General features: G+C 41.2%; 1 protein-coding gene across 2 annotated transcripts in view; it reads right to left on the bottom strand.

The window, feature by feature from the left end:
* Window positions 1–25,217, bottom strand: part of slc35f3b (solute carrier family 35 member F3b) — a 48,721-nt gene that overhangs the window by 9,625 nt on the left and 13,879 nt on the right. Inside the window, exons 1-2 of one of the 2 annotated variants that reach the window (XM_005737110.1) lie at window positions 13,290–13,525; window positions 3,535–3,874 (exon numbers count right to left, since the gene is read on the bottom strand). In XM_005737110.1, the coding sequence (XP_005737167.1) occupies window positions 3,535–3,874; window positions 13,290–13,365 (416 nt within the window). In that variant the 5' untranslated portion in view covers window positions 13,366–13,525. Of the gene's footprint in view, window positions 1–3,534; window positions 3,875–13,289; window positions 13,526–25,217 lie in introns of those variants that run through there. The other variant, XM_005737109.1, reaches the window with a different exon arrangement.

The following is a 25,217-nucleotide window of genomic DNA, read 5'->3' as shown; positions in this document are numbered from 1 at the left end:
CAAATGTGAGATCATCTGTCTGATAAATAATATTTGTCCCAAACTGGGTTATGCACTTGGACATTGATCCCAAGCACAACAGCAAACAGCAGAAAAAGAAAATAATCAAGGTGCTGCAATGATCCAGTCAAAGTCCAGACCTCAGTGTGATTGAAATGCTGTGTTGGGGCCTAAACAGAGCTGAGTATAAATGCCCACAAACCTCAATGAACTGAAGCAACAGTGGGCCAAGAGTCCTCCACAACAAGGTAAGAGACTGATAAAGTCACACAGAAAATGTTTACTTCAAATTATTGCTGCTAAAAGCGATACCATGATTGTGTGAGGAATTCTAACCAGTCAAGTTTTAACAGAAAATACTGAGAAAAAAACACTAAATCTGGAGACGTATGATTAACAGTCAGTCTGGCAGTCTGCTATGTTGAAGAAATGATTAATCTTTAAGTGCTTCTGCATGAGGCTTAGTCATCCACTATTCATGTTTTTCAGGCGCTGTAACTACGCACAAGAAGCTAAATGAAAATACCCTTGAATAAAAGCTGACGGTCCAAAAGCTATTGGCACGAGTCAGTAATGCAACAGAGGAACCAAACCATGACATTATGTATCAGTATCAGAATACTGCATAGTGGTCCTGCTCTGTCGTGTTACTACATTGTCTGCTGAGTAAGACCTTGCGTTGCTCTGCTGTGAGAATTTTCTGTTTCACCCTCAACTTGAGTGACTCCGCCCACACCGGACTGCTATTGTTACCATTACTACAGAGTTGTAGCGTTTACCCTGAGCGCATCTGGCTCAGTGAAAAGTGATGAAGCAGCAATAAGTGAGGAGTGGCAGGTAGCATATTTGCCAGGGTGTCCTGCTGGATACTGTAGAGCAGCGCTGCTATGAATCAGCTCCAGAGCGCTGAGTCTGCACTAAGAACACACTGCTCAAACCTCCTCTGTGGACACGACACTAATTCTGCGACAACCAATTTATCGGCGTTTCATTACAGACACTGGTTACACCACCTTAAAGCCAAACCGGTGACTGTTTTTCACGCATTATTCCTGCACTTGTGTACTTGTGCACTGTAATCCGCAGTGATTTTTAAGATACGTCAAACCTCTGCAAAGCTGCCAAATAAAGTGTTGCAGCAGCAGATATTAATACACCTAGCAGCGCGTGGATTAAACAGTTAAGCGCTGCACTTCCAGAATCATTTAGTATCACTTTCTAGCGCCTGCACAGAACTTTTATTTGGTTTCTTTAGAATTTGGCACAAACTGAGTTAATCGTTTGGGCGACTTTTGTTGTGATTTGGCGCTATATAAATAAAATTTAATTGAATTGAATTAATCCATCCTTCTTTTTATACTTACATCTAAACTGACTTAACATTACCCAAGAGCAGCCAGAGGGTCTCAAACTACAAGCTTGAATTTAAAAGATGAACGTGCAAAATGACACTTTGTGAGTTAAGAGATAAATCCTTCCACTGCTGATACGATCTGCCCGTAAATATCAAGTCTATACAACAACAGGGCTGATGAGTGCACTAAAATCCTCTCCTCACAGATATACTGCTAAAGTTAAGTCCTTGTCTCTCGTTCGGCTGCCTGCTGTCACGAAGCTATCCTTTGGTTTCTATTTCTCTGCACTGTCAGGTTCACAGAAGACGGTATTGTAATTTGTAGTCAGTTCACATGAGCTCCAACTGAGGAGTGGGAGACCCACATCCTCATGTAGGCATTTAGAAAAAAAGGAAGGATTACATCACAGAGGAGCATCTGAAATACAGAGCCAATCCCCCGAGCTCACCAGCACACCACAGCTTCTAAACTACCGCTCTCTTTTGTCTCTTTGCACTAACGTAGCATTGCAGGTAGCAGAGATAAGACTTTTGTCTAAAGACCATGATTAATGGACTGCTTCAACTGTGAAAGCCACTGTAACACAATTAGGATTACAGTCTCGTCAGCAGGGTATGTGAGACGGCACGGCCTGCTCTTCAAAACAGGTAAATATGTGGCGGCGTTTTGCAAATAAAATCTGAAGAGAGGATGACTGTGTTTACCTGACAAGCAAAAACAGAATTAGCTTATTCAGCGAGATTGAAAATGGACCTAAATGATAAACTGTAAGCAGCTGGTGAATCAGGCTGAACATGTGGCGTTTGTTCCATGAAATACAAAGAGGACAGAAACTGTCACACAGTGTTTGAAAAAAATCAATTAGTACATCTCTATCATCTCACTAGTACACTGCCAGATGTTACGTGGTGGTTAATTTCGTTGGGGAATCAAACTGACCTTTTGAATGGATTTTTTGGTAAATCCCGATTAGTTGTATACTTGTTGTAACTAGAAAAACTGGATAGAAAATAAAAAGAGAGAATAAAACTCATATGGGATTTTTAATACAGATACTGATACCAATATTGGGCAATCTAAACATCAGATATTCCTTCATATCGGAGGATATTTTTTGATGCTAGGCACAAATTTCACTGACATTTAAATTTCGAAGCCCAACTTTGCTCGGATCAGCTGGTTGCTGTTTCCAAACATTTGGCTGTGTAGCCAACACTGAAGTTGTGGGTTGCATACAGGTAGAAGAATTATACAATGTCATCACTCATAACGTGGTTAAAGTGTGTTTCTCCCATCTAGTCTTCAGCTTTTAACTTATGGGCCATTACAAATACTGATACAGATAGATTAATTGTTTGTTAATGATCTGATGACCCCTCAGGTCTGACTTGAGATAATATTTTTAAAGGTTGTAGGTTTTATCTATATAGACAGGAAACTTTACTTTGATTTGATTTTTAATGACTGTGCTGTAATCTGGTCTGCTGTTGCTGTTGCAAAAATTGATTTACGGTCTGTCTTATAAAACTGTAACTGCTGAAGTCTCTGACCTTAGAAAATAAATAATGCCCTTTGACTGAAGTCAGAATTTGTGTGAGAGCCTGTACTGCACTTTACAGTCACTTAAGGTTTTTTTTTATATCGTCTGTTTCCTCCGCTGACACTGTGCCTGTCGGTGGGTAGGGGCACAGACCCGTACAGACTTTATTCACAGTCCATGTGCACCAGGAAAGGCGAGACAGAAAAAAGAGAAACAGTGACTAGAATTGATAACAACCTACTGCTATCGCCTACTTTAAGTGCATCAAAAGCTGTCAAACAAGTGTTAATTCATCTAAAATCCACCATCTGTAAGACTGGTCACAGGACAACTAGTCTTGGCTAAAGCTATAACAGAGTTACAGCACCCAGGCTGGTGTCGCTGCCATGTACCAGCCCATAAATTAAACAAAAAGGGGATGCTGAATATGGAGGTGCCATGAAAGAAGATCATGGAGAAGATTCATGGATGTAAAGAAGGAGGATATGTGGAAAATTCTGAGATTAAAGGATGATCACAACATGTCAGAGCACAAAAGCCGATTTATATATATATAAAAAGAATGATCATAATGTGACAGCAGCTTTAGTGCTTGGACCTCTAATGGAGCTTGCTCTAAAGGAGAGAGTGTCTTCTAACCTTAACCTCTGCCTGGCTGTCTGCCTCTCCGGATTCTTGCACAGGTGGCCGATGTAGTAGAGGGGGAAGAAGAGGCAGTTCCACGTGGTGGCGAACCAGGTGAGGGTGAAGGGAGCATCAAACTGCTTAAAGGTCAGCTTGGCCAGCTGGGTGGAGCCTGCCCAGGAGGAACACACGCACATCACCATGGCGACTCCCCATAGAGCCTTCCGCACTTGTACAGCTGTCACTCGGATGCAGCAGTGAAGCCGCCGTCTGCTGGAGCCGGACTCTGCTCCTGCAGCACCGGCCGACTGCGTGTCTGTGGTGCCCACCACATTCTCTCTGGAGCGATCTTCCCCTAAAGACGGACACATACATGACAGACTGATGTCCAAACACACCGATACTGCAGACCTGTACGTTCATTCATTATTTGCCACATTTTAACATATTTGTCCTTGCTTATTACTGAATTTTTCTCAACTTCCTCTTCCTCTGCATGTGCTTTAGGTGCCTGGTGGGCAGGAAATCATCAATGCCAAATGGGAACATCTGGGCCTGGTGTTTCCAGACTATGAAACTGTTGCTGGCATGCCACTTGATTCTTTCTCTCCTGCCTGGCGTCTGAGTTTCTGCATGTACTTACTTTCTTTTCAGTTCTTTCATGCTGTTTTCCAGCACCTTGTAGCACTTTCACACTATTTCCACTCCCATGCACGTCCTGCTTCACTGATGCCTACTTTTACACCTAATTTGATCAAATTATTTTGATAAAATGTCACATAAAGAGCTTTTTGTCACAGCCTTCAGAGGTTGCCAGGTTGTGGCATTTTTTTCTCCCTAAGCATCATGTGGATACAGTATATTATCTTGTGCAGCAAAACTGACTCCAGATCATACCAGTCTTGTCATCATTTTCCGGATAAAAATAGCTGCTTTCAAACTTAAACTGAACTTGAAGGTAATCAATCCGAGTTAGAAATGTGGCGATCAAGTGTGACAGGCGGCAGTGAAACAGAGGGCACATGAGGGCAGACGTGATATCCAATCCAAGATGACCTCTTCTCCACCGCATGAGCTGCAGCGGCATGTGTGTTTGCCCTAGCGTGCAAAGACACACACCGCAACACTTAACTTTTCTATTTCTCTTGTCAAAACCTGATAGCCTCCATACTTCTTCACTAATGTGAGAACTGAAGCGAAGTGTTGGCGTACAGTTTTCGGCCCCACTCTCACCCACTCTGTGCTTCAGAACCAATTTGCTTACCAAGATCATTTTGTTCTCTCGAATCACTGAACTTACCAACTTTGTGTCCTCTACAAAGTTCAGACACTGCTGCATGATCATGGAAATGACACACAGTGTTTTACAAAAATATGACAGTTAAATGCAACAATTATGGCAGCTCTTAACCCGTTAAAGCTAAAACAATTAAATAATTGCCATAAAATTCAAATTTGTTGAAGATGGGAGGAGTTATTGAACCTTTAAAAATTTTTTTTTTTATTAATATTAATTTACATATATGAGTTTTAATTGTATCATATTTGCTACTTTTGACTTTTTTTTAAATTTATTGCTTAAAAACAGAACAAAAACTCATGTATCAAATATGACACGCTGGGCATTAAGGGGGTTAATTTAGACAGATAAGCTTTCACTCGATTTGTACTGATAATTAACGTCTTTCTAAAACTAACAATAATAAGAGCACTCAGATAGCACAATTCCCCCCGATTATATTTTTGTCATGCTGACATCAGCCTGTTATGGCGTGATTGTGACATTATATAGAGTCAAACTGAAAAACTAAAAAGTGTATCGTACAGCCCTCTCCATGCCCTTTCATATGACATATTACTCAATATGGTTTCTTGAATTTTTTTAAAGGTCTACTTTGATCTTGAAAGTCAAAAACCACAGTCAAAGTCAAACGCTTAGCCAACTTATGTACTGACGTCCCCCGAGGCCTATAATATTGTTGTGATGTTCAAAGACAATCAGTAAAAAATTGTGAGTAACATAAAGTTTTTACAGATTTTCACAAATCATTTTAGGCTCTTTTTGACCATGTAGCTAAACCCGCACCACCTAGAGCAAAACTACATGACCGCAACTCTGCAATCCGTTTAGTGAGAGTGCAACACAATAAACAGCACAACCTCATATCAGCTCTACTTCATAACAGCTGCATAATAGGCATCATGCATCTTCGGTCGCTTCCTACCTTCCAAAATGTTGAAAATGAGCGATCTCCCTAATGGTGTTTCCAGTGGTAATGATGTGCTGCGGGGAGCCTTTTGCCAATTCATCACTGTACTGTATGCTGTTGACTGGAATACTGAATGCACTTCAAAGGGCCTCGGTGAGGGAAGAATAAATTTAACTTGATTTGATTACGCTGTGGAAATGATTGTCTGACGGCATCAACAGGACACTCAGCTCTCAAAATATTGTTGCTGTGCCGTATCAGTTGTTGCTGTATACGCGGCACTGTCTGCAGTTCTGTGAATGTGATCTGTGTAATAATAAAAGAATAAAAAAAACCAAAACAAATAAAACCACCTTGTCTAATATAACCTGCATATTTTACAAAAGAGCTGTGTAAGGAGTCATCCATCACACCCAATGAGGCAATTCACTGCTACTGGACGAGCTGACTCTGACCTTTCCAGGTGGTCTCATCATACCGTAGATTAACTCCCCTGATGACTCTTATGCTAATGCCCCGGCTTCCCCGGGCTACCTATACTGGCTGCACGAGAGATTCATGTTCTGTTTATCTATCGCAAACGTCAAAAAGAGATGGAGTTAAGATGCGGCGCTGTTAGAGGAACCTGAACAATGTTCCCTGCTGCTGCGAAAGCAACTGACGGATCTGACAGCACGGAGGCACAAAAAAAACTAAAGATGATTCGAGATCGTTGTCATTGTCACCGCAATGAAGTGATGAATCAGCAGTGGCCAAAAAAAGAAACAGGCACACATGGATGTTTATCAAAGTCTTGTGCAGAGGGGTGAGAATTAAGTTTCTCTATTCTGAGCTCTGAGGCCTCTTTGTCTTTTCTGAAGGTCATCTCTTTATTGGTGCTGCCCATTTTGTGTCCTTCCTGGGCCTCCATCCCGCATCCTGTGGCTCTGACCACATCTCTGGACCGCAGTTTAATCTCCCAAATGTGATAATGGACCAAGCCAATCAGCCCCCAGGCAGACTCTGGGGCCTAGCTAAGCATTATCAGCTCTGGCACACTTAGTGAAGTGACAACATTAGTGATATTATACAGCCTGTACTCCAGGCTGTGGCAGTTACCACAATACTTAAATACAATAGTCTGTCTCTTATTAAATAAAAATGTGTCATGCAATAAAATACTAATTAAAGCCCCTGTAATTAAATGCAGAGCTGCAAGTATTTCTTCCCAGACTAATGACTTAAAACGGAGCGCACTTCTTTTACACTTAGACTGATGGTGACTAATGATGCTCTATGAACCCTGAATGCCAGTAACGAACATATCGAGTGAACTCATCAGTGTGCTGGATCTGAGTCGATGGAGTGGCCCGGCAAAATCGAAGGGCCTCTCCGCTAATGACATTTGAAGCTATTATGACCATAGATGAAATACTCAGACCGAGTCTTCTTAAAGTGTTAAATGATTCACCTTTTTAATTCATAATCTAATGTCAACCGTCAAGGTGAGTCTGTCACACTTAGCTGTCTGGAGCACAGGAACAGTGCATTTCTGACATTTTAATAATTAATCTCAGCCTTTGCGTGCACTGGATCGCAAATTAGTTTTAGTTTTAGATTACTGTGATAGAAAAATTCAACCCTGGATGAAAATGTCTACATTTATTCAACCCATTCTATGTCCAAATATACTTCATTGGATGCTAACGGACATCTGCAAAATTGCTGGAGACAAGAAGAAAGTGTTTCTAGGGGCAGCTTGTGATCTGCTCTGACAGCTGTGTATGGCTTCTTCTTGTTGCTTCCTCAGATACAGTCATCCCTACTGCTCGGTAGAATGAAAGCACGCTAGAATCATAGGATTTAATAAGCACAGGTAAACTAGTAGCCTATTAGCATCTATCTATTTATCTACAAGTGTATATTTGTTTAAATATGGCACAGTAAATCAATCTTTGTGCTGCAAGCTCATATATCTGCCTGAAGTACTTTAGTCCACTAAGCACCTCGTATGCCGGATACTGAACATACATCCCACTCCCAGTAGAGGCAAAGGACTCCAGTGGATGTTGAGATTAATCTTGTCACTATCGAGCCAGTTTTCCAGCTCCTCTCCCTCATAAGTCTGTGTTTCCCTGCTTCCCAGCCAGCCTTCCCACTTCTGCTATTCTCCCTCCCTCTGCAGTCTCTGCAGTGCAGATCTCTCCTGCTGATAGCTGCAAATCCCAAACGTGCCAGCAGAGCCCTGCCTGACTGCTCGCTCTCACACTTCACAGAACCCGGCCGTGACAGGCTGAGAAAGTCTCGATACGTCCCTGTCTTTGCTCCCTGAACGGGCCACCGCCCAAGCCTGGTTTGCCAGGGCGGCAGGGTGCAACAGTAGGGAGTGTTTACCTGGGACCTCCACAAGGGGAGACGTAGTGGTAGGAGAGTTTTGTCTGTTTGGCAACACCTCCGTGGGAGCAAGAGTGCTCTGCAGTGCTCTGCCTCAGCGATTCAAGAGGGTAAACAGATCAATCATACACACACACACACTTCAGAGAAACTCTTCTCCTTTTATTTACTGTCTTTGGTTTTGCTTGGTGATGAATACAAATTAAGTAGTTCAACTTACTCAAGCCAACATTACAGCATGAAGTCTTTGTGTAAAAACCTTAAGGAGTCAGATCGTCTTAATTTTGACACTTTTACTTTTTAGTGTCATTGTACAAGGCTGAGGGAAGAAAATCTCTCATTTTTAAATAAAGTTACCTGCATAGTAAGGTATGACTGAGGTGTCTTTAAGTAAGTTGAACGGAACCTTTCACATTTTTTGTGTAATTCTCTGAAAAATAATAATAAAAAACAAGCAAACAAATTCAAAATCACAGTTCTTCTTCTTTAAACTGGTTTATGGCTGTCACACAGCATCAATCACTCAATAAATACCTCAATAAAAATAAATCCTTCAGATCCATGTTGACTTATTTGGTTTGTCAGGTCTGACATAAGTCAGAGGCAGAGTGTTTTAGAAATACTGTTTTCTTTTTGCTTGGGAAAAAAAGGCGATTTATATATATACATATATTAAAAAATAAAAAAAAAACATTAACTGTACTTTTATAAAAAAGGATGGTAATTTAATCGCAGAGACAGCTAGAAAGACAAGCAGCACACAGACAGCAGTTACTGTCTTTGTGGCCTCAGAATCTGACAGACAGTGTGAGTCTGTGATACTTGACTGTGACAACTTGGTCAGGCCAAGCTGTCAGTCAGCGTCCTTTCAACACACCAGAGCAGGCTCATCTGACAAGCCTGTCCCACTCAATAACACAAAAGAGAGACAGGCGGAAAACACACCCTGCTGCGTCAACCAGCTGATAGGTAGGACCACATGGGCTGAGGGGACTAAAGGCCCAGAAGGGCAGACAAGGGTGGGTCAGCTGTTACTGATCCTGCTCTCCTTCGTTCTCGGTTTCTCCTTCAACCTCAAAGGACAGTGCGGCGACTTCCTCACCGAGGAGCAAACTTGTTGTTTGTGTCTGCCTTGACCTGCCCAGCTGGTTCAACAGATGCTCATGATACAGGTCAATGCTGCAGCCCCCTTCATGCCTTATTGGTTACACTGCGTGCATGCAAGCAGAGAGTGATTGTGCAGGTCTGCGCACTGTGTTTTGCAGCAGAGTAATAGCAATCATATTTGGCATCGGGTACGCTACAGGATAACCCTGTTCTGAAGCAGCCTTCCCTCGCTTGCAGTGCCTTATACCAGTGAATGCACTGTGATGTACCCGCAGTTTAACAGACTGGCAAGAGTCCCAGCACTTTCTGCGACAAATCAATATTTAAGAGATTGGCCACAGCATTCCTGTTAAGGTAATGGAAAGGCAACCACGGCAGGTGTATGCTGAGTGTATGCCCAAACTGTGGTTTTACTCCCTTTATTGCACGTTTGCACACTCGAGAATTCACATTTCTGTCGAAATGGCTCAAGTAAATATAATTTTTTACATTTTTGTTGTTAAATTATTTGTCATAAACAGCGTGTTAACCCAACCACAGCTGTAGCGTCTAGTCTGCTGGGTGCATTGTGTATTTGGAGAAGACAGGCAGTCTTCCTTCTCACCGAAAAGCTTTTGGATCAGCTCACTCGATTTAGGATTACCGCTGAGGAGCTTCGTCTTTACACATATTTATAGCGGGCTTTGCTTAAACGCACTGCTTTTACTATATAAATTACAAATATAACATACAGAAAAGAAGTCGTGCAACAAACCTCCAATAACGTTCGGCTTCAGCTCACAGCCCTCTCTGCACACACGCATGCCGTACTTGATAAACCTAAGCAAAAGCTCGGCCTCTTAATAAAACAAAAGCCCTGTCACTGTGTATTCAATGCACACTTATCAAGGCCCAAAGACCCGTTTCACTGGCTTTTAAAATACATTTAGCACGAAGATCAAGATTTACTTTTTGCTCCTCTGACAACCAACAATTTCAACTCCAATTACGCTCAAAGAATGAATGTGAAGAATTTAATAAGGCTGAGGAAGAAACTCTAAGACGAATCCCACTAATACTCCCAGTAAGCTTTTTACTGATGTATCTAATACATGCACAATATGTACATGCAATATGTTGACCTCTGTCTGGCACATATAGCCTGATCTCCATACTGAGGGTGCTGCTGCACATTTACATACAAATAAGACACATGCAAATGAGTACAAGATTCAAGATTGTGTCCTTGAAGCAAACATGCAGTGTTCGCTTTCTGTAAAGCAATGATTGCAATTCAGATTTTTATGTTCTCTGTCTTGAATCGTCCAAATCATTTATGTTTTAAAGTTGGCCCGTATGAATATACTTGGATCAGATAGATGCACAGGCGCAAAAAAGCAGAGCAGGAAGGTCAAAATAAGAACTCCTAACATTGCCCAGCACTCAAGCGTCCAACTGCTTTAATCAAGTTAATCTAAAGGGTCTACTTCTCTATACAAAGGCTTTTAATTTGCTATCGTCTGAGTGGCACACATACAGAAACTCATGGTCAAAGTGCATGAAGCCTTTTGGGAAAGATTTAGTGTGCCCATAACGGCAGCTGGTGACCAGCTTCCCGGGGGGGCGTATGTGTGCTGAATCACTCTGAAAACGTGCCTGCACAGTTTCAGAGGATATAATTAAATTGCTGAGATTAAAGGGACGTTTATGAACTTCTTACCCCTGCTTATGATGATAAAGGGACCGACATTCCCTAAAGACGCCATGGATAGAAATACGTTTAAAAGAGAAATCAATAATAATTATTGTCTATGAGAAGAAAACACAGAGGAAGCGGTAAATACTCCAAAGGAATGAATTAAAGCTGTAAGAGACAACATTGAACTGTATAACCAGAACCATGAGTCAACCAACAAAGAGGAGATCATAGGATGACTATGGAAATGCTTTGTGATGAAGAACAGATTGGTTCCTATCCAGTAAATGTATCAATTCAAGCAATAAATGTAAGAAAAAATATAATTTCATGTTCAAATCAGATACTGTACTTGTTGCTTCACGCTGTGTGGAAGTGTGCCTGTTCACTGGACACAAAAAAGAAGAGAAAAGACAGACCACTGACAATTCAAGACTGGGGGATAAAAAGTCTTTGACAGTTTGCTGCAGGTTGTTAGTGAGGAGAACAGAGTTTTCAGTGCTGGTGTTACATAAGCATGAGAGACTCTGAAAAGCTGCATGTTGATATGCTGTGGCCCCCTGTGATCCCCCCACTCCTCCACCACCACCACCACTCCTTCAAAGCAGCTGCTAAAAACGAGCAGCCGAGCGCTCACATCACAAACTTTACCGCTTTAACTCCCCTCAAAAATTTACAATACCGTTTCATCCCCAACACAAGACGCCTATATGCACGTTTTCTCTCCCCGCTGCCTCGTGTCACAGCAGAGTTTTTGTCAAGCCTGTATACACAAGCTTGTCAAATAACACCCCGCCATCCCAGCTATTCTGAAAATAAAACCCGTCGAGCCTGAAATTTACACTAATGAGCTTAAAATCTTTGGTAATCCAGCAGCACGGATTATTCTGAAGTTACCCGGGGCGCCTTGTCTGAGTGTATGCAATGCAAACTAAACACCTCGGGCGCCGATTTCATCCATGTCCATTTAAAAACCTGCATAAAAATTGGCCACTCACCTTCCATCTGCTGGTTGAGTGATCGATTATGAATAATGAAGCATTTTCAGATGGTTTCACATTAATGCTCCAGACTATAGCAAACTCCCAAACAACAGGAGCAGAGACAGAGTTAAGTCTGAGTCAGCAACAACTCGAGCCCTGCGTGACGGAAGCAGGGAGGTAAACAGTTTAACAAGTATTTATGTGACTGTCCTCTTAAATTTCTGTGTTTTATGTAACCTAATAGCTTTTTTTAGTGGCTTCACTGATGATCAGTCACCTTGAGCTTCAATACTGCACTGCACAAAAGTACAGCCGCCACCAAACCCATCATGGTCACACAATGAGTTTGTCTATAAAAGCTCTGAGGTTCTAGTTTCATGTTGTGAGTTTGTCATAATGAGGCTCTATGAAACTCACCAAAAATAATTGCAGTTATTTCTCTATTTGATCCAGCTGAAAGGTGAACATCTTTTCTGCAAAAACACTGATGTTCAGTAGTCTCGAGTAATAGATTGGGGGGGGGGGGGGGGAGCATAACATCAGCTCTTTGCACAAGAATCAGGCAGAGGAGAACATCATAGGAGGGATACTGTACAGGCATCAAAGGGGCTATCACACCATACTCTTTCAAGAAGGTGTTGAGAATGCTGCAGCAGACACACACACACGATACACACAAGAACTCCGAGAGGTGTTGTCTCTTAATGATGTCAGCAGGAAATGCCAGCGCTCCTGCAGATCAGAGGGATTTTCAGACGAGACAGGGGAGACCCAGTGAGACCCAACATCAAGCTATGAGGAAGACTGAAGGACACTGCCACGGAGCGTTTAATGGGACCACCGATAACACGCTTGCTGCTGGGTTCATGTCCCGGCTGCCCTGGCATTATCCGCTGGCATTTTAAGCAGAGACTCCTGCAGCCTGTGATGATGGGTACACGGGGGAGAGTGCGAGGGGAATCCCTGCTGCAATAACAACTTAAGACCCTCCCCAAGGACCAGTAAATTTTTGGCACAGCCTTCGCGAGTCGCGCTCATTCCCAAAAATCAGTGCGTCAATAACGCAATCATTTAAACGCAACGGAACAAATTTGTCATCGTTGTCGTATAACGAGAGTAATAAAAAAGCCTAACATCCAAGTGAAGCATCTGACATCACTCATGTAAAGAAAATGGATCTTGAGCCTTGATGTCAAAACCCACAAATATTGCGTCATTGATTTGAAGTTGAGCGCTTGACTGATTCCCGTCGCTTCGTGTTGCTCACAGTGAGATTTTCTAAAGTTGATCCTTGTCTTAAAAAACAAAAACAAAAAACGATTCGTGAACAGAAATATTTGAGCTGAGCTCCGGTCTCTGTCAGAGGCACACCGGCAGCCCCCAGTTTGCGGGGGTACAGGCGGTCTCAACGGAACTCCCTACCTTCCACTTTGGTGAGGGTGAGCACCGGACTGTTGCAGGCGGACAGCGGGGCAACCCTTGCAGAGTGTTTCTTCATGATGATGAGCTCGGATGGGCAGAGCTCCGAACCGCTTCGACTACATCCCTGAGGCTGATTTGGTGCAGACACCAGACCTCTTGATGGGACCCTTGATGTTTCTAGAGCCGGTGTCCTGCTGTCTGTCCCCTCACATCCATCCAACCTCCTGTTTTTAATTTTTCTCTCTCTCCCTCTTCCCTCTCTCCCTCTCTCTCTCTACCTCTGTCGGATCCCCCCACCCCCTTCCTCCACTTCCCTCCCCAGATCTGCTGTATCCAGTGCGTCCTGGTCGGTCTCTCCTTCACGTACAGTTCGGAGATTGCTGCAATTCGCCAACGTCACGCAGCAATCAGCTTCATAACCACGTCCCACCGCCCATCCACCCACCACCCTTCGTCGTGAAACTCGGCTTTCCTCCCACACTCCCAGCAGCCGCGATCCCTCCGGGACAAAGCAAAGTCTGCATGGGAGTGAGTAGACGCAGTCGCTGACCCGGAGGTGTGCGTTAAAACTCTGGGCTATAAATGGCCTGTGTGACAGATATGATGGGACCAGTACAGTTTAAGTGGGAGGCTGGTGTGGGTGTATTTAGTCTATAAAAACTGCAATTATAGCTCATGATTATAATTAAATAATATGATGTTTTTTCCCCTCTTGATGAAGTAAAATCCTCACAATTAAAGCTTAATGAAGCTTCCAGTATCTCTGTAATACAGCTTGCTGATGGGCTTTTAACGCGGTGGTTTTACACGCTCATGATTTTTATTTGTGATTTAGTTGTGAATTGCCTTTAAGGTTATGTAATCTCAAAATTGCACAGGGAATTGCATGTTTTTGCATTTACTGCAAACTTCTTAGGAGGAATGCACCCACCCAGTTTTTTCTTTTCTAGTTTCCCATCTCCCAACCATTCAGATACTGATGAGCTTATTGTGGATTGGTGTTGTCAGGGCTAATAATTAATAAGTTGCACTGATACCAAGCTGACATATCAGCGTCTGCCTAAGAAAACTAAGAACACTGTGATACCTACGTAAATGCACATGGTCTGCACCTGTTATTACATAGCCATGAATAAATTGCATATTATATTGTAGCATATCATTACCATATTAGCAGATAAGTGTACAAATAAACGGAGTGACCTAAGTTGTTCTCCCAATACTTCTTCTCTGTGCTTGTCACATCTATGATTTGATAAAGACGTCACCGTTCGCATTCTTCTGATAACAGAAATGAGCCGAGGATATCTGGATTCTTCTTCAGGTGAACGAACGAGAGGCGCTGAAACCATTTCCAGTTCCTTGGACTCTTGTCTTTTTGATCTATCAACGACAAAACTTGGCTCTAAAGCCTGGAGTGACAATTCAGACTTGTGTGTGTTTCATAACTCTATTAAACTGAAAGCTGTCCTTAAACTGCTGCTGTTGCAGCAGCTGGTCAGCTGAAATTGTGCCCCGGTGTATCTGTGTCATGTCATTCCATGTTTTGCTTGTGTTTTATTCCTGAGCAACCATTGGTGGATACGTCAGAGAAGAGCTGTCAGCGGTTCAAATTATCCAGCTCCATACTTATCAGAGAGTGCCTCTGATCCCTGTCACTATCAGAGTTAATGTCTTTGTAGACATACAAGTGTGTGTCTGCAGAGGCTCTTCATATGTAAGTGTGATCCAGCTAAAGGAAACTGTGCTGAATAATTCACTTTTTAGATCCACAGTCAAGCAACAATCCCTTGACCGTGGCTAACTAGGACAGGGAGCTCTAAAAACACTCTGCCCAGACGCATTCTGGCATCCCTCAGCAACCACTGGAAATGCTGCACTGGATCTACTGGATCCTGTACTATTTTCCACTGCTACACATACCTCCTGTGTTTGGGTTTGAAAAAGGGAAATGTCAGGGAGAGCGGATGAGGGCCAATGGATGAAGTGCAAGAGCTCACTGTGAATGAACTAAAAGAGCAGAACAGGATGCTTGATGGATAAACATTATAAACATGTCACCTGTGAATTATATTATTGTGTGTCACAGTAAAAATTTCCACAGCGTGTATGTGTGTGTGTGTTTGTGGTGTGTGTGTTTAAGGCTCTGCAGCTGCCAGATGTCTTTGTGAGCTGATGTCTTCAGCTCTCGGTGCCTTTGTGTGTTAAAGACATGACGATTCAGAGACTGTATACATGTTATTACCAATAGGAAAGACAGGGAGGTGGAAACAGGTGGAGTGGGTGAGATCATTAACAGATCCCAGTCAGTGACTCACAGACTTTTATCTGCAAACACGGAGGAGGATCAAACCAGTCCATGCTCTGAGACACCACATGACAACTCCCTCTCTCTAACAAACAATCTACAGCAATCAGTGTGCATGAGCTGTAACGGCACGTAAAAAGCCAAATCCTTTGAGGTCCTGTCCCTGCACCAACTCAGCCGTATGAATCCTCCTTTTTATCCCTAAAAGAAGCAGATCCGCAAAGAGAGGCGATTATTCTTCCATGTACACAGGAATGTTCTAGTGTGCTCCAAAGAGCGGCTTGTACTTTTCTTCCTTTTGTTTATTCATGCTGAATAATGGGGGAAGCTACAGTAGCCATTTTCCAGCTCAAACAACACAGTTTAGCAGCACTGTGTGTTGAAAGATCAGGGAAATATTTGATCTAAAACAACATTAACACATACAGTAGTGTGCAGAAATCTTGAGCCTGCACTCATTTTTGTATATTTTGCTAAGAAATTGGGAAATACATGTAGCAAATTATTGAAACATAGTAGACAGTCACTGTTGTACCTCTCTCCTGAACTCCTCCATACTTATTGACAATCATTTAAAATTTGGATATATCACAGATTTTACATCTAGCTCTTGCGTAATTTGGCATAACTCAGAATTTTCTCCCTCTTCTCTCACATCCTGTGTCAGGTATTCACGGGACTTTTTCCTGTTTCTTTTTTTTCTTTGTTACTTTCAGATACTGCTCACTTAGGCCTGCCACTCCTTTTTTATCTTTCAGTTATCTGATGATTTTTTATGTTTTTGAAGGTCACACAGTGCACCATGCGAAGATATGCCAATTTTTAACTATTAGCTCTTCGGGAATCAATTGTTGGTGCAAAAATACTATTTTATGCCAGTTAAACTGTGCTATCTTTTAGCATTTTCTGTAGATTCAACTAAAGACATTGGAACAAACTGAGTGTTTTTGCAACAGGCTGCTTGTAACAAAGTGACTAATCAAAATTGGTTCTTTATTAAATTCCCTGTTATATATATGCACAACACCAGATCTTCCCTTGAGTTATGTTCCTTTTCATCCATCCTGCAGTCAATTTAGAATCAGCTATTAAACTAAGTTCATGCATTTCTTTGGACTGTGGGGTGAAGCTGGAGTATTTGGAAAGAACCCACACAGACACAGGGAGAAGATGCAAACGCATGAGTTTCTTCCTGTGAGGCAACAGTGCTAACCACCAAGCTACTGTGTGCCCTCTGAAAATAGTCAGGTACAGGAGCCAGGACGGAATATGAGTGAAAAAAACAGCATGTCCAAAGAAAAACCTCCAAATGTTTCTAGAAAGTCTGGGGGTTACCACTTCACAAAATTACACAAAAAAAGTCACCATTTGGAAGAAAAATATAAAGAAATGAGATACTGCATTCCCCCAAAAATGTGGTGGCCTTGGGGAAAACATCTACAGCTATGCAAGGAAGACAGAAATCCAGCTAGAAGTTTTCCTTGTAGCCAGCAAAAATCATAACAGGAAAGTAGTTTGAAGCAGAATCTCTGGGGAACAAACTGACCTTCCTTCATAACCAAAGGGCAGTTTTTGCTTTGGATTAAGATGAAACAAGAAGCAAATCTTTTGATTAACTCCCTACTTGATATAACATGTATTCACTCCTTTTACAGTTTCCAGACTGTGTAAACTTGGAGCTGGATGGGAAGGAGTAAAATGAGGTGGTGTGGAAATCTATTTCACTGATAATGCATTCAAGTATTACAGCTGCAAGTTGGACTTGATATTGGAAGATGATTGACTCGGACTGCTAAAAGGTGTCCAAGAGTAAACGTTTCAATGATTTCTTGTCTGACCTAAATAAAGTAACAGTGGCAGTACGAGTAAAAGTGCCCAGATTAATTTGTGCACAGCTGTTTTTTTTTTCTTACAGACAGTCCAAGCTGTTGTAGTGCATCTTTGCCAGACACTGCCAGATTTGTTTACGGCATTTCCTTATCCAATGACACTGCAAATCCTGATTCAAAACAAATCAATTCCTTGTCTTCACATCACGAAAGCCTCAGTTTGCTGAAATAAGGGAATATTGGAGGCGCCCAGTCACCTCCTAAAGGACGTGATGCAGTTCATTATGTAATTTTATTAAACACATGACCCAGGAGCCAGAACTAGCCTGTCAATTTATTTTGGTCAGTTTTACAATCTTCCTACTGACAAAGAGCCACAGCCTGGTACACTACAGTAAAGTAAAAAGGTAACAGATAAACCATCAAGTAACAGAAACCATTTTCTTATCATTCACCATGGGAAATGTCATTTTTTTTGTGACCTTAGTAGCTCAAAATAAAAATGAAAAAGGACATTTCCTGTGAATTAACAGAAAACTTTTTTCATTACAGGACAAAGTACTGAAAATAAAAACTGAATGAGCTGCCAGTATTGTAATTTTGCACTTTTATTTCTTGACATTTAAGCCAAAAGGGCTGCGCTGACATGTTTCTTTGTTTTAGTACAGCAGCATTTCCTAATAATGTAGAAAAGCTGAGACGTGCTTTTGAAATTGCACTTGTTTTCCTAAACATATATCAAGGATTAGTCATGTTGTTAAATGTCTTTAATACAAAAGTAAAGGAAAAAGGTGGAAAATGTTGCAAGTTAAACTTGCTGTGTTAGATGCCGTCACAGTTCATGGTTCATGATTCAGCAGTAAACTGGATAATTTCCAGAGGTTCACTTTTTTGCAAATTTTTTCCACTTCATTAAAATGATCGAGCACAATCACAGTACACCCAAAGATAATGGGGTATAGACACACACATACAAAACAAACAAAAAATAGGACAATTAAATTTAATGTTGCCATAAATATTAATGACTCATTATTATTGATGTAAAGTACTGGCTGTGTTTTCGTTCTTTGTTTCCTTTTTTTAAAAAATCTTCCCATTTCTGTCTCCCAGGGGACTTCTGACTCCTGATTATCAGAGAAGAATACGGGGCAGAGCAGCAAACATAGAGGCTGGGACTTTATTACAAACCTGAAAGAGCATGTCTTGCTATGCAATAATACCTCCCAGGGTGTGGAAACAGAAGATGAGGTTGTGGCATAGAGTCCTAAATAACAGCTTGTTCCCAGCACCGGAAAGGTCAAGTCAAATTAACTTTCCCTCTTCTGAGGTCCTTTACATCTTCAGAGAAAGACACAGCTCATCTCTAAAGGCAAGTGGCTGTCGAGGTACCGCAAACAGTGGCAATTCACAGGATTAATGGCCTTAGTGGGGTCCTCTGAGAATTAGAAAACCACTGCCAAAACCACTTTCCCTGTTTTTGTGACACTGCAGAGCTACTTGGCAGCACAGGCTCGCGCTGGTCTTTCACATAATCTCAGATACACCCTTGGGACTATAAATCTCTGCTGCCATAGTGTAACTGATAACACAGCTGCAGGGACATTTTTGTTAAAATACAGACTGAAAGTCATTGAAAATATGTGTTTACACAACACATAAATTCAAAATGATTTTTAATGGATTTTGCAAATCCCTTGTTGCCTCGGTGCATTGCAGTCTTATTGCTTTTCTTTCTCTATGCAGGACAAAAGCGCCATAAATATTTCATGATAGAATAAACAATAATATTCTGATCCAGCGCTTCCACATAATTAAGCATCTGTGGTGTTGCCATCCACAGTGTCTGGCACTCCCCACAGTAGCAATGTGTGTGCAGTCTGAGAGTATGCAAACACAACATCTTTCTTCAGTGGACTTGTTCAGTTTTTGGCTGGCAGGATGATTTGTTTTACTGAAGTTATGGAAAAATAATCATAGAGTTTGATAAAAATGGATAGAACTAATAACCCATATTCTCACATGTGACCTTGATTATCCTATTATCCTGATAGCAGGTTAGTTCTTTATCTATTTATGATTACATCAAAGCTGCCAAATTACATAAAAATTCAAATATATTTACTTTATTCATTTAATTTCTCAGCAGCTTATTAGTGCCCAATAACATTTGCAAACCAAAATTAACAGTCTGACTAGCACTTTGCAAAGGTTGTAAACAGGTGAAAGAGATTATGACCTCCAACCACTCAAAACACTGTCGGAAGACAGAGAGCCAGACGGGGAGGCACTTTAAAATGTGGGACTACCTCTTAATTACAACCACAGCTAATAAAGTCCGTCCGCATCTCTTAAATGCCGTCAAGTTGTACCACCCAGTGATAGCACTTGTAATCACGCTCTGTCCCGGTGGCCCACGCTTAATCAGGAAGAGTGAGTCTCCTTTAAATTTACATCCCACCAGAGGAATCAGCTCCTGCCAGCACATTTCTCCTTCCTAATTAAGGATGTTTCAAGTCCACCACATGTTAAGTGTAAAAGTCTTATTTGTGGTGCAGCTGTGCACGAACACCAAAAGGTTTTATAATCCTGTAAACAGCCCAGCACACTGGGCAGTGGTGAAACACGAAGGATTTGGGCCACTACTACATGTTTATGCCAGTTAGGAAAATTGAAACTGATGCTAAGGCAGGTATGTTGAAGGTTACTTGTAAATGTAACTTGACTCTTATCCTTATTAATACATAATTGGTCTTGCCTTGTCTTAAAGACCTCATAGTACTATTTCATTTCAGTAGAGCACTCCACTCTCAGATTGCTTCAGGTGTGTAGCCACTAAGCAGGATGTAAAGAAGGCATTTTTGAGGGTTGAGCTTAATATTATTAATGAGATCACTGTTATTATTCTCATTTACAGAAATATTGTGCATCTGTTTTAATGGCTTTCAGCATCCGGTTCTATCGTCCTAGTCTCTAACTGCCATCTTCATCACATTTCTTAACAAAGCTACTGATGAAAAGAGCAGGTTCGGTTTGAGGTTACCTCACCACTGCGCGAGCTCTGGTTTCATCATTTGCATGATTGTATTTGCTTCTTCTGCTCGAGGAAGTTATTTAACCATGACACACTACACGAGCAGAGACTTTAATCCTTGTACCACGCTTACCGGTTAGAGTGAGAAGTTTTCCTTAGTAGATGGTTTATGTCTGTTGAGAAAGATATTTTACCTCCACTAAATGGCACTGGCTCCCTCTGTTGTCAGGTTACAGTATGATTAATTCCTCTCTAAGCCTTACTGGGTAGCTTAGCTGGGGGAAAAAGTAAACTTTGGGACATGTTAAACTGATTTTCATTTTAAACCCGTCCGGTGTTTAATTGGGGGGGGAAAAAGAGAAAAAACAGAAAAAAAATTTTTTTTAATGCATTTTCCGAGCTGTCACCAGCTATTTTTGCCGAAGCTGCTCTTCTTTTGACTGCACTTATCCCGCAGTGCTTGAAATTATTCAGATTGCTCTAAATTGCTGTAATTACGGGGCAGCATTTCCAAAAGCATCTCGTTGCCACTTGCATTCATATCAGGCTGTTACCCAAACCGGAAACGTGTGGGCATGAAATTCTAAAACATTATTATACATGAGCCTTTATTAAGCATAAAACTGTTAAAAAATTGAATATTATTTCAAGGCTATGAGCTCTTACGCCAAAGCTAAGTCTCTAAATGCATCCACCAAATAGCATATTTTGTATATAATGCTGCCATGTAGTATTTTTAAATTCCCGTTTTAATGTATAAATAATAAATGAACTGAAAATATTGAGAATAGCCTGCTGATAACAGTTGTTTAGACGCTCAGTAACATCCTCACGTTGCAAAGTGCTCCTCGCGCCTGCAGGGGGCACTGTGACCACGTCTACTCGCTGATACATAAAAGACACTTGCTCAAACTGTGGATGAAAAATGACCAAGAAATCCAAATACAGCCCAGCAGTGGAGAAGAAAAAAAAGTGGAATAGCAGTAATGAAAGGTGATGAACTGACCCACATACACAAGAAACAGCAGACAGAGACACACACACATATAACCTGTACACTTCACTTGTGTAAGAACCAATAAACACCTTTAGCACATGGTGAAGAAAAGACAAGATCCTAAATTAATACACACACGCACACACAGGTAAAAATAGTAACAAAAGCTATGTCAGCTCTTTGTACTCACTTTCTTGTCCTTTCTGGGGACACGGTTAAAGCTCTGTCATGCTGTGAGGGAATCACTCCAATTTTGTATTTGAGGGTTTGTGTTTCTTTCTCTTTTCCACCAGACATTGAGGTGAGGTGACATAAAGGCTACAGAGACTCCAGATCGACACAATAAAACAGAGGCAGATGGATTTTAATGAGTTTCTATAAATGGAAAACAGTTATATACATATAATAAACGATAACCTTACAGCTTTCAGTACCAAAAAAGAACATAACGTTAGACTTTACTCTATTGGCAGCCAAATGTGGTATTAGCAAAATGAATTTAAAAGGTCAAACAGCTTAATTGAAACAGCTTGACACAGTAGATGTTAATCAAATGTTGCACATATGGTTGCAGCACAGTCTGGCACAGAGAAAAAAGCAATATCACACTGCAGCTCCAGAGACAATTCATGTTTGTATTCACCTTTTCATGGGTTTGCTTATTAAAAAACATAGAATCGCTATCATATCCCTAACTCAAAAACTGCATAACAGGGTAATAAAGAAATAACAAGTACATTATGGATATATAAGATATAACTGTCGCACCCTGGATATGTGAGGAATCTTCATGTATCAGCAGCTTTCATGCACAGGCACGCTGAAAGTTATTTTACACCAAGTTGCAGTTGAATAAAAGATTCATTATAACATGAATAGAGTTTGGCAAGTCGAATTTCAAAATAAGTCTTCGCTGACTGTCTTTTATCCCCAGAACTTTTGATATAGTTTTATTGATCCCTCAAGCATAAAGCATAAGCATTTTACCCTCTCTCTCTAATTTGACATGCAGCACTGAAAAACTGGGAAACCACAGTCGATTCAAAGGGTTGCAGAAGGCGTGAGGAGTTATTTATGTCTCCTCGACACTTATAGGCAGGTGATCAAACCCCAAACATGCAAATTAGAAAACACCCTGGCTCGCTGCCAGTCATATCCTGCACATCGGCTTTAAATGACACTGACAATCAGCGGCTAAGCCTAGGATCCTGCATATGAAATGGAGAACCTGCTGAAAACTTTCACTTGGTGCTCCGACAGAAACAGCCTTTAACATGAGACCTTAGATGAGGGATTCAACATCTTTGTTCCAAATGGCGCGATGGAGACTCCCGACAGCTGTGCGCGCATTCTCGGCACAAAATGAGAATAATAGTGAAACAATACACCTGAGACTCTACACCTCAATTACACCCAGATTTGGTGATTTTCTTGAACGTAATTGAGCCTGACAGACTCACACAAACTGGGCATAGGGCTCTATCGTCTGTGGTTAATAATGCAAAGACGGGGAACAGGCTCAAACAACAGAAAGCAGCAGTTAAAAACAGTTGTCAGTTGCAGCAGCGACAATATAATAGCCTTTCCCAGGGAGGGAAAAGTGTTTTCTTGTTAGAGACCAAACGAAAAAAAGAGATTTATTATTTAGCTTCTGATCTGTTAGTCTTTGAAGTGTTGATTAGTTGCCGGGTCCAGCTAGATCGCTTTCACCACTGATCAAACTGGTTTTCTGAACACTAGCAAAACCTATCATCCCATCCACTACAGCAGAAGGTGTTTGGAGAGCCTTCAAAAGACCAGCAGGTGTGCGTGCTGTCATCAGTGTAATATTCACACTCTTTTTCTCCTCCAGCTCCCCTTTTTCACTCCAACCTCAAACACCGAGAACAGCCAGTCAGTGAGTGAGCAGTCAGTGCTGGACAAAAATAGAGCTCGATGCCTTTGTGTTCCCATAGCTGTAAAATGCACAGCTTTGTGTGCGTGTTATAGCATTTATGGAGGAGCTGCTTTCTTCATCAGCTGCTGATGGAGTTTCCTAAATGAGGCAATTCATCCTTCAATTGAAAGTAGATCTTATTACAGGGTAGTCTCCTCATTATAAGCGTAGCGTAAGAAAGATATGCGAAAAAGATCATGTTTCATTCTTTGCAGTAATTACCCTGGATTCAAGGGTGGAAAGGAAAGAGAGGTGCGCTGCATTTCAGGGCTTATCTGATTTTCAGACCATTTACGCCATTTAGCCAGGATATATAATGATCATATTCAAGCTGGGGAAATGTAAAACTCTTATTTAAAAATAGCAGACAACTCAGTAAACTCAATAGCCTGTCATAAACACTATGCTCCTCACTAATTCAATGCACAAATCATTAAACTGATATAATCTAAAGTTCTCTAGGAAAATGGGAAATAGGTGCAGCATTTTGCTGGAACCTATATGGAAATACAGAATATAAATAAGGCAAAAACACTGAATCTCTTAGCCAAGCTTTCTTGTAGTTTCTTTAAGTAGTCTTCAGGAATAGTTCTCCGGGCTGCTTGAAGGACATTCAAAGCTCTTCTTCGGATGTTGTCTGCCTTTTCTTCCTTTCTCTGTCAAAATGATGGCACACTGATTTAATACTGTTGCACTCCAGGCTCTGGGGAGGCCAGTCCATCACTAATATTGCTACACTGTGGGGGTTTTCCCCCCAGGTATGTTTTTACTGCATTGGCAGTATGTTAGGGATCATTGCTATGCTGAAAATTTAAGCTGTTGCCCATTAAATGCTTTCGAGGTGGTGTTCCATTTAGTGTTGTGGAAAAATCTACCATACATACTAACAAATATTTGAGCCAGAAATTTCATATTGGTATTCATCACTCCACAAGACTGTTATTTCCATCCAGTTCTTGTGTAATTTGCAATACCTCGCCCTTTTCTCCCTGATTTCCTTCCTTAAGAACGACTCAAGACCATTTCTGACAAAGCTTCAGCAAACAGTAGATGGATCAACTGAATGGCAGATCCCTGAAGGTGTCCCGCGTATTTCTCGAGTTCATTTTAGATACTGTTCATCTGCTATTTCTCCTTTGTCCACATGGCACGCCAATATATGAAGCTTTTCGCTAATATCATTCTTTAGGACTCTCCTTCATGCCCGTTAAACTGTCTTATCTTTGTCATTTTTCATAGGCTTCACTAAATAAACATGCTTGTTTGCAGGTATTTAAATATACAATTTAACATTGGTTCTTTGCTAAGTTGTCTGTTAGGTGTAGACACAAGATTGGTCCGTCCTTTGAGTTACTTTTTCCATGCTTGAGGGATTCATAGGTCAGTGTTAAGTTGTTTAACGAAGGAAAACAAAACTCAAATTCCTCTGAAAATGGTCAGGTACAAGAATTAGACTGAAATGAGTGAAAAGTAGCCAATGTCCAAAGGAAAAATGTGGAAAAAACCCTCTATAAGCTTGGAGAACTATTGCTCATGGCCACTTTAAAAAGTTACAAGATAGTCTGACTCCTTGGAAACAAAATATAAAGAAATTAAGGCGTGGGACTTTTGCACATTTCATTAAGTGTTACCATATTTATTCTTGATCAGGAAACAATAATAGCAGCAAATTCTCAACACAATTTTCATCCTGTGAACTGATCTGTCAGAGTACTGGTTTTAAATGACGGTGTGATACTTGGGCAAATGGAGGCTTTTGCTTTCTTTGATTTGAATAAGCAATCTGATTAAGTAGCTGCTCTGTACATGTAGTGGGCTGAGAGA

This window comes from Pundamilia nyererei, unplaced genomic scaffold, assembly GCF_000239375.1.
Source record: "Pundamilia nyererei isolate P.nyererei 1_Seehausen unplaced genomic scaffold, PunNye1.0 scaffold00073, whole genome shotgun sequence".
Lineage (NCBI taxonomy): Eukaryota > Metazoa > Chordata > Actinopteri > Cichliformes > Cichlidae > Pundamilia > Pundamilia nyererei.
This window is presented reverse-complemented; position numbering and strand designations above follow the sequence as displayed.